The following is a 13,453-nucleotide window of genomic DNA, read 5'->3' on the forward strand; positions in this document are numbered from 1 at the left end:
GGATAACTACTGGTCTAGTTGATGGTGGTGGACTGGGTGATTTGTAGGGTAACTACTGGTCTAGTTGATGGTGGTGGACTGGGTGATTGTAGGATAACTACTGGTCTAGTTGATGGTGGTGGACTGGGTGATTGTAGGATAACTACTGGTCTAGTTGATGGTGGTGGACTGGGTGATTGTAGGATAACTACTGGTCTAGTTGATGGTGGTGGACTGGGTGATTGTAGGGTAACTACTGGTCTAGTTGATGGTGGTGGACTGGGTGATTGTAGGGTAACTACTGGTCTAGTTGATGGTGGTGGACTGGGTGATTGTAGGATAACTACTGGTCTAGTTGATGGTGGTGGACTGGGTGATTGTAGGGTAACTACTGGTCTAGTTGATGGTGGTGGACTGGGTGATTGTAGGATAACTACTGGACTAGTTGATGGTGGTGGACTGGGTGATTGTAGGATAACTACTGGACTAGTTGATGGTGGTGGACTGGGTGATTTGTAGGGTAACTACTGGTCTAGTTGATGGTGGTGGACTGGGTGATTGTAGGATAACTACTGGTCTAGTTGATGGTGGTGGACTGGGTGATTGTAGGGTACATTTACATTTTGCATTTTTCAGTGAGTAGTCAGACGGATAGACACATTACAATGAACTCTGAATTGAGGGACCAGCAATATGGAGTGTAGACCGACAGACCACGTAGTGCTCATCTAGCTTTGTCTGGACCACGTAGTGCTCATCTAGCTTTGTCTGGACCACGTAGTGCTCATCTAGCTTTGTCTGGACCACGTAGTGCTCGTCTAGCTTTGTCTGGACCACGTAGTGCTCATCTGTCTGTCTGTGACGAGGGACTTAGCTATTTGCATTTGGGCCAAACAGAACAGCAGTTCTGACGTAATGGCTTTAGTTTTTTTCTCCGATTTTGCTTTAACTTATCTTCTGTTATTATTCATGTTATAAGATCTGAGCAATAATCATGTGAATGTTGTAAGATATATGAGCAATAATCTAGTTAATGTTGTAAGATTTGGTGGCCATGTCTACCCACACAGATGGATCCATTATATTGACCAGATGGTTTAATGGCTGCTCTAACAATGGAAAGAAATGCCCTCAATGCCCCTATTCGATCAAGTAAGCCACACGTAGAAAACAAGCCATACATTTTCTTGTTAACCGAATTTGACACTCATTGACCTCCACACAAAAACTCCTCGCTTTCTTTAGTGAGTGAAAAAATTGTAATAAAAGTGCCATCTGCTGGAAAAGACAGATTTTGGGCCCAGTTGTCCCCCTCACTTCTCCTGTTCCTCTCTGCTTCCCAGCAGAGCTCATGGAATATGTATGATGAACATGAATGTAACGTGTGTCAGAGGAAGACCAACAGTACTTTACTATCACAGGTGGTTTGAGGCGCTCATTCTGTTGGGCTGGCATCCTGGGCCACAGTGCTGCGCTGCTCTGGCCTTTTCAGGGCACTACAGTGAATGGGAAGGGTCTGGTCACATAAGGGTTGAGTGAGGAGTCCAAATGTAATGAACCTTTTTTTATATGGCAATAGTAATTTTAACTTTCAAATAATATTATATCCTTATGAGAATTCAATAAAAACAACCAATGGATGCAGAGTAGACCGAGACAAACGCTGCTCTTCTGGGGTTGGAGAGTGTAGAGGTGGTTGTGCATGCAGTACCTTCGGCTGCAGATTCATTTTTCTTTCAAACTGTAAGTCTGTTCTAAAGGGATGCCCCCCCACTGGTTCTTAGTGAAAAGTGGATCTAGTGAAGCCTCTGGGATCTAACCGAGGGATCTAGTGAAGCCTCTGGGATCTAGTCGAGGGATCTAGTGAAGCCTCTGGGATCTAGCAGAGGGATCTAGTGAAGCCTCTGGGAACTAGTCGAGGGATCTAGTGAAGCCTCTGGGATCTAGTCGAGGGATCTAGTGAAGCCTCTGGGATCTAGTCAAGGGATGTGAATTCCTAATTTTTTTACATTTACATTTTTAGTCATTTAGCAGACGCTCTTATCCAGAGCGACTTACTCCCCTTCTGGATCTAGTCAAAAGACTTGTGTGTGAGAGAGAGAGAGAGAGACAGTTGTTGAGGAGGGTCAGGGGTAAGCAGTAGAGGTCATACTTTGGGGGTTTTCATGTGATCATTCCATAAGGAGTCTGCCTTTTTCCCATCTGTTGATTGTGAAAAGTTAAAGATGTTGCAAAACTGTGTTTTATGATTATTTAAATAAATAAAAATGAATTGGTGCAATGTGTCCCGACTCTGACAGTTTGGTCACCTGTCCTGGCCAGATCAAACCCACCTCTGAGCCTGCTCTCATCCTCAATGTGCCATCCCCCAACTGGCCACTCCCCCAACTGCACCGCCCGCAACCTCAGGGCTCTCCAGAAGGTGGTGCCATCTGCCCAACGCATCACCGGGGGCACACTGCCTGCCCTCCAGGACACCTACAGCCGCCGATGTCACAGGAAGGTCAAAAAGATAATCAAGGACATCAACCACCCGAGCCACGGCCTGTTCACAGTACAGGTGCATCAAGGCTCGGTCCTCATGTTGAGTTTTTCCACACGCACCAGACGCGATCAGGACACGCAGGTTGAAATATCAAAATGAACTCTGAACCAACTATATTCATTTGGGGACAGGTCGAAAAGCATTAAACATTTATGGCAATTTAGCTAGCTAGCTTGCTGTTGCTAACTAATTTGTCCTGGGATATAAACACTGGGTTGTTTTTTTTACCTGAAATGCACACGGTCCTCTACTCTGACAATTCATCCACAGATAAAAGGGTAAACAGAGTGAGTTTCTAGTATTTTCTCCTCCTTCAGGCTTCTTCTTCTTTGGACTTTATATAGAGGTTGGCTACCAACTTTAAGATGCATTACCACCACAACTGGAATGGAGAGTGGACCTCAGTTCATCTTTCAATCACCCATGTGTGTGTACGCTCCTGAAAACCAATGAGGAGATGGGAGAGGCGGGACATGCAGCGCGTCAAGCGTCACAAATAGAACCAAGTTCTATTTTAGCGCCTGGCTACGCAGACGCGAGCGAGCAGTGTGGGTGCAATGATTGAATAACGTATGTGTACATTTATTTCGCAATGCTCGCGCATGCGACGCGGGTGGTGTGGTCACCATGTTAGAGGATGCTGTCCTATATTTATAGACATGGAACACTAGTCACTTTAATAATGTTTACATACTACTTTACTCATTTCATATGTATATACTGTATTATATTCTACTGTATTTTAGTCAATGCCACTCCGACATTGCTCGTCCTAAAACATTTACATTTACGTCATTTAGCAGACGAATATTTATATATTTCTTAATTCCATTATTTTACTTTTAGATTTGTGTGTATGTTGTTGTGAATTGTTAGATACTACTGCACTGTTGGAGCTAGGAACACAAGCATTTCGCTACACCCGCAATAACATCTGCTAAATATGTGTATGTGACCAATAAAATTTGATTTTTGATAGGAAAGCCAAGAGCCTGGTGGTCCGACCAGCTGGATCAAGACCTACACAACCTGGGTCTCAACACCCAAAACCTTTCATGTTTTTAACCAAAGCCTGAAGGAGTGTTTGACCACAGGAAGGAAGGAAGCTAAAGTAATTCCAATTTCAAAAAAATAGTAAAGCGCCCTTTGCTGGCTCTAACAGCCGTCCAATCAGTTTACTGCCTGTCCTTAGTAAACTGATGGAGAGGATTGTGTTTGTCCAAATATGCTATTTTTCAGAGAACAAGTTAACGACTGACTTTCAACATGGAGAAGAGCACTGAGCTTATACTGCACTGACTCAGATGAATGATGATTGGTTTAAAGAAATGGATAGTAAGATGATAGTTGGAGCTATATTTCAGTGCAGCCTTTGATGTTATTGATCATAAATTGTTATTGAAGAAACTCACTTGCTATGGCTTTACATCACCTGCCATCACATGGTTGGAGAGTTATGTATCCAATAGAACCCAGAGAGTCACATGGTTGGAGAGTTATTTATCCAATAGAACTCAGAGAGTGTTCTTCAATGAATGCTTCTCTAACATCAGGTATGTACAGGGCGGCGTCCCGCAGGGCAGTTGCCTTGGGCCGTTACGCTTCTCTATTTTTTACAAATGATTTTCCACTGGTCTCACACAAAGCTATGTATGCGGCACCCAAAGCCAGTGAGAACTCACTGAAATTCTAAATAAAGAGTTACAGTCAGTATCAGAATGGGTGATTCATAATAAATGGGTCTTAAATACATTTAAAACGAAAAACATTGTATTTAGTTCAAAACGTTCTCTAAGACCTCAACCTCAACTGGAGTTGTGCATAAAGGTTGTGACCATTGAGCAAGTTGAGGAAGCTAAACTCCTAGGTATAACATTGGATGGTCAATTATCATGGTCAAGTCATATTGGCAAAGTTGTGAAGATGGGGAGAGGGGTATGTCTGTTATAAAAATATGTTCTGCGTTTTTTAAGGCTTTGATCTTCTCCCATCCTGATTACTGTCTGTTAATATGGTCAAGTGAAGCAAAGAAAGACCTAGCAAAGCTGCAGCTGGCTCAAAACAGAGCAGCACGCCTTGCCCTTAACTGCACATACAGAACTAACATCAAAAACATGCATGCCAGTCTTTCCTGGTTGAGGGTTGACGAGAGATTAACTGCTTCTCTTCTAGTTTTTATGAGAAATATTACTGTGAGGAAATTCCAGATTGCCTGCATAATCAAATAACATTCAGCTCAGACATCCATACATACCACACAAGACATGCCACCAGGGGTCTCTTCACATTCCCCAAGTCCAAAAACGAATTCACGGCAACATCCAGTTTTATACACAGCCATGATCGCATGGAACTCACTTCCATCTCCAATTACTCAAGCAAAAACCAAAATTACCTTTAAAAAACTCATGGAACGGCAGCGACTGTGAGGGGACACACACGTTATTTTTTAGTTGTATTGTTTGTATACTTTTTTAGTTGTATTGTTTGTATATCGTTGTATTGTGTGTGACGGTCATGTTTTGTGTTTTTTGTGGACCAGGAAGAGGGAAAAGGAAGGGAAAGGAGATTCATTCAATCAAAATCTGTCTTCCATATTTAACCAATCAGAGAGGTGGGAGGGGCGCTGCCTTAATTGACATCAACGGCGCCCGGAGAGAAGATATTGTTGGGGGTTAAATGCCTTGCTCAAGAGCAAAACAGCTGATTTTTCCACCTTGCCGGCTCGGGGATTCGGACCAGCAACCTTTGGGTTATTGGCCCAACACTCTTAACCTGCCGCCCTGTAGCTGACGCTTCTGTGAAAGGTCATGGGGATCCAAATCAGCCTGGCCCAGATTAGGACATCAGCCTGGCCCAGATTAGGACAGCAGCCTGGCCCAGATTAGGACATCAGCCTGGCCCAGATTAGGACATCAGCCTGGCCCAGATTAGGACATCAGCCTGGCCCAGATTAGGACATCAGCCTGGCCCAGATTAGGACATCAGCCAGGCCCAGATTAGGACAGCAGCCTGGCCCAGATTAGGACAGCAGCCTGGCCCAGATTAGGACAGCAGCCTGGCCCAGATTAGGACATCAGCCTGGCCCAGATTAGGACATCAGCCTGGCCCAGATTAGGACGGCATGCAGATCCATATAAGCAATGAGATTTTTAAATTTAGAACTCATTATGAATGTTTACTGTCCATTAAACCTACAGTATGTATAGAGACGATCCCTGGGTCTTGGAGAACACGGGGATGTGTTATTTAACTATAAATCCACGTAGCTGTCATATAGGATGGATACAGAGGCAGAAATGGATATAGATGTTAATCTCCTATCCATTAGCACACGCACGCACACACACACGCGCGCGCGCACGCACGCACACGCACACACACACACACACACACACACACGCATTCCCTAAATCTGCATATATGCTGTATCACTGGCTGTAACCATGCAGATGTATACATCTGTAACAGGAAATATACACACAACATACCGTGCTCTCCATTTGACTATGTAGCATGCTCTTTGCTAGAAAGTAGAGTGCGTGTTCTTGTCGAGCAGCATCAGCTTACACTCCTACGGGCTCTAAAGTAGTGCACTAGGGTGCCATTTGGGATGCAAACTTTTCTCTCTACAGGAAGCTGCACTACACTAATCTGAATAAGAGATTTGACTGGCCTGCCTGTCTGGCTCAGAGGGAGAGGATGACAGGGATGTATTGACCTTGCAACAGATTTACTAAAACTCGTTTCTAAAGCCTCTGCCTCTCTCTATCTCTGTCTCCCTCACTCTCTCTCTCTCTCTCTCTCTCTCGCTCTCTCTCGCTCTCTCTCCTGCCCTCCCCCCAACCGTCTCTCCATCCCTCCTCTCCTCTCCGTCCAGTAGTCTGCCTCCAGCTGATGCCCGTATTGGCAGCTTCATCATTCCACCCCGCTGAGTTTGGTATTGGGATTTGTTTGTTACTTTGTCTGTGAGTGTGTGTTGTGTCCACAAGTGTGTGTGTGTGTACGTGTCTGTCAGTGTGTGTGTGTGTGTGTGTGTGTGTGTACGTGTCTGTCAGTGTGTGTGTGTGTGTGTACGTGTCTGTCAGTGTGTGTGTGTGTGTGTACGTGTCTGTCAGTGTGTGTTTGTGTGTGTTATTGGGTGTGTGTGTGTGTACGTGTCTGTCAGTGTGTGTTTGTGTGTGTTATTGGGTGTGTGTGTACGTGTGTTATTGTGTGTGTGTGTGTTATTGTGTGTGTGTGTGTTATTGTGTGTGTGTGTGTGTGTGTGTGTGTGTTATTGTGTGTGTGTGTGTTATGTGTGTGTGTGTGTGTGTTATTGGGTGTGTGTGTGTTATTGTGTGTGTGTGTGTGTGTTATTGTGTGTGTGTGTGTTATTGTGTGTGTGTGTGTTATTGTGTGTGTGTGTGTGTGTTATTGGGTGTGTGTGTGTTATTGGGTGTGTGTGTGTTATTGTGTGTGTGTGTGTTATTGGGCGTGTGTGTGTTATTGTGTGTGTGTGTGTTATTGGGTGTGTGTGTGTGTTATGTGTGTGTGTGTGTGTGTTATTGTGTGTGTGTGTGTTATTGTGTGTGTGTGTGTGTGTGTTATTGTGTGTGTGTGTGTGTTATTGTGTTTGTGTGTGTTATTGTGTGTGTGTGTGTGTTATTGTGTGTGTGTGTGTTATTGTGTGCGTGTGTGTGTTATTGTGTTTGTGTGTGTTATTGTGTGTGTGTGTGTGTTATTGTGTTTGTGTGTGTTATTGTGTGTGTGTGTGTGTGTTATTGTGTGTGTGTGTGTGTTATTGTGTGCGTGTGTGTGTTATTGTGTTTGTGTGTGTTATTGTGTTTGTGTGTGTGTTATTGTGTGTGTGTGTGTTATTGTGTGTGTGTGTGTGTGTGTTATTGGGTGTGTGTGTGTGTTATTGTGTGTGTGTGTGTGTGTGTTATTGGGTGTGTGTGTGTGTTATTGTGTGTGTGTGTGTGTGTGTGTTATTGTGTGTGTGTGTGTGTGTGTTATTGTGTGTGTGGCTGCTCTGTGTGTACTTCCTAGTTCCCCCATTTCTGTTTGTGTTCCATTGATATTTTGTCCTCCTCCCCACCCCCCTGTAGCGATGTTCTCCTCGTCGTCCAAACCCTCTTTATTCTCCCCCTGGACCTCCATGGACAGACAGACAGACTCCGAAGTGCTGGACATTAGCACCAAGGTGCAGCTGCATGGGGTGCTCTGGAAGAGGCCTTTCGGACGGCCCTCCGCCAAGTGGTCCCGCAGGTAGGGTCTGCCTAGTTCATTACACCTAGCAGCAGTTAGGGTCTGGCATGGGGACACAAGGACTGGCAGTGTGTATAGAAGAGGGAAATGAATGACAATGTTAACGCAGGTTTACAGATGCACAATTTTAATCATGTACAAAAAAAAAAGGGCATTTTACACAACAGCATAATCCCTGTTAAAATCAGGTTAAAGCTCTCTGGAGGACTGTTTAATGTGAGATAGCTGACATGTTAAAGTGCTCCATTACAATGTAATGTACTGTTTGCTATTATTGTACCTGCAGAACCTTTTCCACATTTTGTTGTGTTAAGAAGTGGGATTAAAATGGATTTAATTTTCATTTTTTGTCAACGATCTACACAAAATACTCTAAATGTCAAAGTGGAAGAACAATTCTAACATTTTGTAAAAAAATTCAATATATGAAAAATAAAACACTAATATGTCTTGATTAGATAAGTGTTCATCCCCCTCATTACATGTTAGAATCAGCTTTGGCAGCGATTACAGCTGTGAGTCTTTCTGAGTTAGCAAATTATTCTTTAAAAAATTCTTCAAGCTCTGTCAAGTTGGTTGTTGATCATTGCTAGACAGCCATTTTTTCAAGTCTTGCCATAGATTTTCAAGCTGGTTTAAGTCAAAACTGTAACTAGGATTTAACTAGGAGTGTCTGTTGGAAAGCAGACTAGGATTTTGCCCGTGCTTTTTAATCAACAAAAAAAAAAACTCATAACATGATGCAGCCTCTCCGGCAACTGGGCTGCTGTGGGATCGACCTCTTCCAAGTTCAGTTCAGTTTGTCCCAAAATGGCACCCATATTCTCTGTAGTGTACTACTTATGACCGGAGCCATGATAAAGCTCACAGTCAAACCCTTGGCTCAGAGCCATAATGATTTTTTCCCCCACTACAGTAAGTGCTTTCTATGATCAACAATATAGTGCAAAGAACAATCTAGTCCTGTTTCTCATAGGATCCCCACATAGCACTTAGCCTTAGACAGAGGAACACTAAAGTATCAAATCAATAAAACATTCCACGCAATATCGGCATGAACAAAGACACCATAGCTGATGTGCAGAGACTGCTTACAGAAAGTATTCACACCCCTTGACTTTTTCCACATTTTGTTGTGTTACAGCCTGACATTGAACATCCCTTTGAGCATGGTGAAGTCATTAATTACACTTTGGATGGTGTATCAATACACCCAGTCACTACAAAGATACAGGCATCCTTCCTAACTCAGTTGCTGAAGAGGAAGGAAACCGCTCAGGGATTTCACCACAAGGCGTTTTTTTTTTTTTAGGAGTTTTTCCTAGCCACCGTGGTTCTACATCTGCATTGCTTGCTGTTTGGGGTTTTAGGATGGGATTCTGTATAGCACTTTGTGACATCTGCTGATGTAAAAAGGGCTTTATAAATACAATTTGATTGATTGATTGATTGATTGATTGATTGATTGATTGATTGATTGATTGGCCAATGGTGACTTTAAAACAGTTACAGAGCTTAATGGCTGTGATAGGAGAAAACGGAGGATGGATCCAAAACATTGTAGTTACTCCACAATACTAACCTAATTGACAGAGTGAAAATAAATAAGCTTGTACAGAATACAAATATTCCAAAACATGCATCCGGTTTGCAACAAGGCACTAAAGTAATACTGCAAAAAATGTGGCAAAGCAATTCACTTTTTGTGCTCAATTCAAAGTGTTATGTTTGGAGCAAATCTAACCACTCTTCATATTTTCAAGCAAGGTGGTGGCTGCATCATGTTATGGGTATGCTTGTCATCAGCAAGGACTAGGGAGTTTTTTAGGATAAAAAGAAACAGAATAGAGCTAAGCACAGGAAAAATCCTAGAGGAAAGGCTGAGATGGCACACCTGTATTTGGGGAGTTTCTCCTATTCTTCTCTGCAGATCCTCTCAAGCTCTGTCAGGTTGGATGGGGAGCGTCGCTGCACAGCTATTTTCAGGTCTCTCCAGAGATGTTCGATCAGGTTCAAGTCCGGGCTCTGGCTGGGCACTCAAGGACATTCAGAGACTTGTCCCGAAGCCACTCCTGCGTTGTCTTGGCTGTGTGCTTAGGGTTGTTGTCCTGTTGGAAGGTAAACCTTCACCCCAGTCTGAGGTCCTGAGTGCTCTGGAGCATGTTTTCATCAAGGATCTCTCTGAACTTTGCTCTGTTAATCTTTCCCTCAATCCTGACTAGTCTTCCAGTCCCTGCCGCTGAAAAACATACCCACAGCATGATGCTGCCACCACCATGGCAAACTCCAAGCGGGCTGTCATGCGCCTTTTACTGAGGATTGGCTTCCGTATGGCCACTCTACCATAAAGGCCTGATTGGTGGAGTTCTGCAGAGATGGTTGTCCTTCTGGAAGGTTCTCCCATCTCCACAGAGAAACTCTAGAGTTCTGTCAGAGTGACTATCGGGTTCTTGGTCACCTCCCTGACCAAGCCCCTTCTCACCCGATTGCTCAGTTTGGCCGGGCGGCCAGCTCTAGGAAGAGTCTTGGTGGTTCCAAGCTTCTTCCATTTAAGAATGATGGAGGCCACTGTGTTCTTGGGGACCTTCAATGCTGCAGATATTTTTTGGTACCCTCCCCCAGATCTGTGTCTCGACACAATCCTGTCTCAGAGCTCTACGGACAATTCCTTCGACCTCATGGCTCGGTTTTTGCTCTGACATGCCCTGTCAACTTTGGGACCTTATATAGAAAGGTGTGTGCCTTTCCAAATCATGTCCAATCAATTGAATTTACCACAGGTGGACTCCAATCAAGTTTTAGAAACATCTCCAGGATGATCAGTAGAAACAGGATGCACCTGATCTCAACTTCAAGTGTCATAGCAAAGGCTCTGAATACTTATATACCTGGTGCTGGTCCTGGTCCTGGTGCTGGTGCTGGTGCTGGTCCTGGTCCTGGTCCTGGTCCTGGTCCTGGTGCTGGTCCTGATGCTGGTGCTGGTCCTGGTCCTGGTCCTGGTGCTGGTCCTGATGCTGGTGCTGGTCCTGGTCCTGGTCCTGGTCCTGGTGCTGGTCCTGGTCCTGGTGCTGGTCCTGGTGCTGGTCCTGGTCCTGGTCCTGGTCCTGGTCCTGGTCCTGGTCCTGGTGCCAAAGGGTTGCACATTTTGTTTTTTGCCCTAGCACTCACATACCTTATTCAATTGAAAGGCTGGATGATGAGTTGTTTAATCAAGGGTGTGAGTGTTAGGGCAGAAACCAGGAAACACTGAACAAAGAGTGGGATGATGATGATGATGATGATGGTGATGCAATGGCATTGTATTAGCAGTGGGCTAATAAACAAAATACTATAAGAACGTTTTTTGTTGTTGTTGTAAATCATCCCTTTCGTAGCACCTTCCACTCGATTCAGGAAAGCTGTGTCGAGTAACTTTTGCTCCATGGCCTCCACATCCTGGACAGTATTCAGCCCCCTCAGATTACCACGGTCAGCCCCCTCAGATTACCACGATCAGCCCCCTCAGATTACCACGGTCAGCCCCCTCAGATAGTGCTGCTGTCACTGTGTTACCACGGTCAGCCCCCTCAGATAGTGCTGCTGTCGCTATGTTACCACGGTCAGCCCCCTCAGATAGTGCTGCTGTCGCTATGTTACCACGGTCAGCCCCCTCAGATAGTGCTGCTGTCGCTATGTTACCACGGTCAGCCCCCTCAGATAGTGCTGCTGTCACTGTGTTACCACGGTCAGCCCCCTCAGATTACCACGGTCAGCCCCCTCAGATTACCACGGTCAGCCCCCTCAGATAGTGCTGCCGTCGCTGTGTTACCCCGGTCAGGGCCCTTCTTCATCCCTGTCTGAGCTGTGTTACCCCGGTCAGGGCCTTCTTCATCCCTGTCTGAGCTGTGTTACCCCGGTCAGGGCCTTCTTCATCCCTGTCTGAGCTGTGTTACCCCGGTCAGGGCCTTCTTCATCCCTGTCTGAGCTGTGTTACCCGGTCAGGGCCCTTCTTCATCCGTGTCTGAGTCCGACTGCAGATCAGAAGACTCCGCTGCCTTTTTAAGTTTGATCTGGGCCTCTTCATAGGTAGCTGTGAAAAGAAAACATCATTAAGTATTTAGGCTACTGATCCAGTGCAACCTTTAACCAAGGACTCCATGGACCCTTAGCTGGTCCCTAGTTGGTTAACCTTTTGGGCCAGACCTGGTCAAACCCATGGGTCCTTACAGTGGGGAAAAAAAGTATTTAGTCAGCCACCAATTGTGCAAGTTCTCCCACTTAAAAAGATGAGAGAGGCCTGTAATTTTCATCATAGGTACACGTCAACTATGACAGACAAAATGAGGAAAAAAATTCCAGAAAATCACACTGTAGGATTTTTAATGAATTTATTTGCAAATTAGGGTGGAAAATAAGTATTTGGTCAATAACAAAAGTTTATCAATACTTTGTTATATACCCTTTGTTGGCAATGACACAGGTCAAACGTTTTCTGTAAGTCTTCCCAAGGTTTTCACACACTGTTGCTGGTATTTTGGCCCATTCCTCCATGCAGATCTCCTCTAGAGCAGTGATGTTTTGGGGCTGTCGCTGGGCAACACAGACTTTCAACTCCCTCCAAAGATTTTCTATGGGGTTGAGATCTGGAGACTGGCTAGGCCACTCCAGGACCTTGAAATGCTTCTTACGAAGCCACTCCTTCGTTGCCGGACGGTGTGTTTGGGATCATTGTCATGCTGAAAGACCCAGCCACGTTTCATCTTCAATGCCCTTGCTGATGGAAGGAGGTTTTCACTCAAAATCTCACGATACATGGCCCCATTCATTCTTTCCTTTACACGGATCAGTCGTCTTGGTCCCTTTGCAGAAAAACAGCCCCAAAGCATGATGTTTCCACCCCCATGCTTCACAGTAGGTATGGTGTTCTTTGGATGCAACTCAGCATTCTTTGTCCTCAAAACACGACGAGTTGAGTTTTTACCAAAATGTTCTATTTTGGTTTCATCTGACCATATGACATTCTCCCAATCCTCTTCTGGATCATCCAAATGCACTCTAGCAAACTTCAGACGGGCCTGGACATGTACTGGCTTAAGCAGGGGGACACGTCTGGCACTGCAGGATTTGAGTCCCTGGCGGTGTAGTGTGTTACTGATGGTAGGCTTTGTTACTTTGGTCCCAGCTCTCTGCAGGTCATTCACTAGGTCCCCCCGTGTGGTTCTGGGATTTTTGCTCACCGTTCTTGTGATCATTTTGACCCCACGGGGTGAGATCTTAAGTGGAGCCCCAGATCGAGGGAGATTATCAGTGGTCTTGTATGTCTTCCATTTCCTAATAATTGCTCCCACAGTTGATTTCTTCAAATCAAGCTGCTTACCTATTGCAGATTCAGTCTTCCCAGCCTGGTGCAGGTCTACAATTTTGTTTCTGGTGTCCTTTGACAGCTCTTTGGTCTTGGCCATAGTGGAGTTTGGAGTGTGACTGTTTGAGGTTTTGGACAGGTGTCTTTTATACTGATAACAAGTTCAAACAGGTGCCATTAATACAGGTAACGAGTGGAGGACAGAGGAGCCTCTTAAATAAGAAGTTACAGGTCTGTGAGAGCCAGAAATCTTGCTTGTTTGTAGGTGACCAAATACTTATTTTCCACCATAATTTGCAAATAAATTCATTAAAAATCCTACAATGTGATTTTCAGGA

General features: G+C 44.8%; 1 protein-coding gene across 1 annotated transcript in view; it reads left to right on the forward strand.

The window, feature by feature from the left end:
- Window positions 1-6,375: 6,375 nt before the first annotated feature.
- The window catches only part of plekhd1 (pleckstrin homology domain containing, family D (with coiled-coil domains) member 1), a 38,800-nt gene continuing 31,722 nt past the window's right edge, over window positions 6,376-13,453 (forward strand). Inside the window, exons 1-2 of the mRNA XM_045216473.1 lie at window positions 6,376-6,464; window positions 7,615-7,774. Of these exons, the coding sequence (XP_045072408.1) occupies window positions 6,422-6,464; window positions 7,615-7,774 (203 nt within the window). The 5' untranslated portion in view covers window positions 6,376-6,421. The remainder of the gene's footprint in view (window positions 6,465-7,614; window positions 7,775-13,453) is intronic.

This window comes from Coregonus clupeaformis, unplaced genomic scaffold (genome assembly GCF_020615455.1).
Source record: "Coregonus clupeaformis isolate EN_2021a unplaced genomic scaffold, ASM2061545v1 scaf0716, whole genome shotgun sequence".
Classification (NCBI taxonomy): Eukaryota; Metazoa; Chordata; class Actinopteri; order Salmoniformes; family Salmonidae; genus Coregonus; species Coregonus clupeaformis.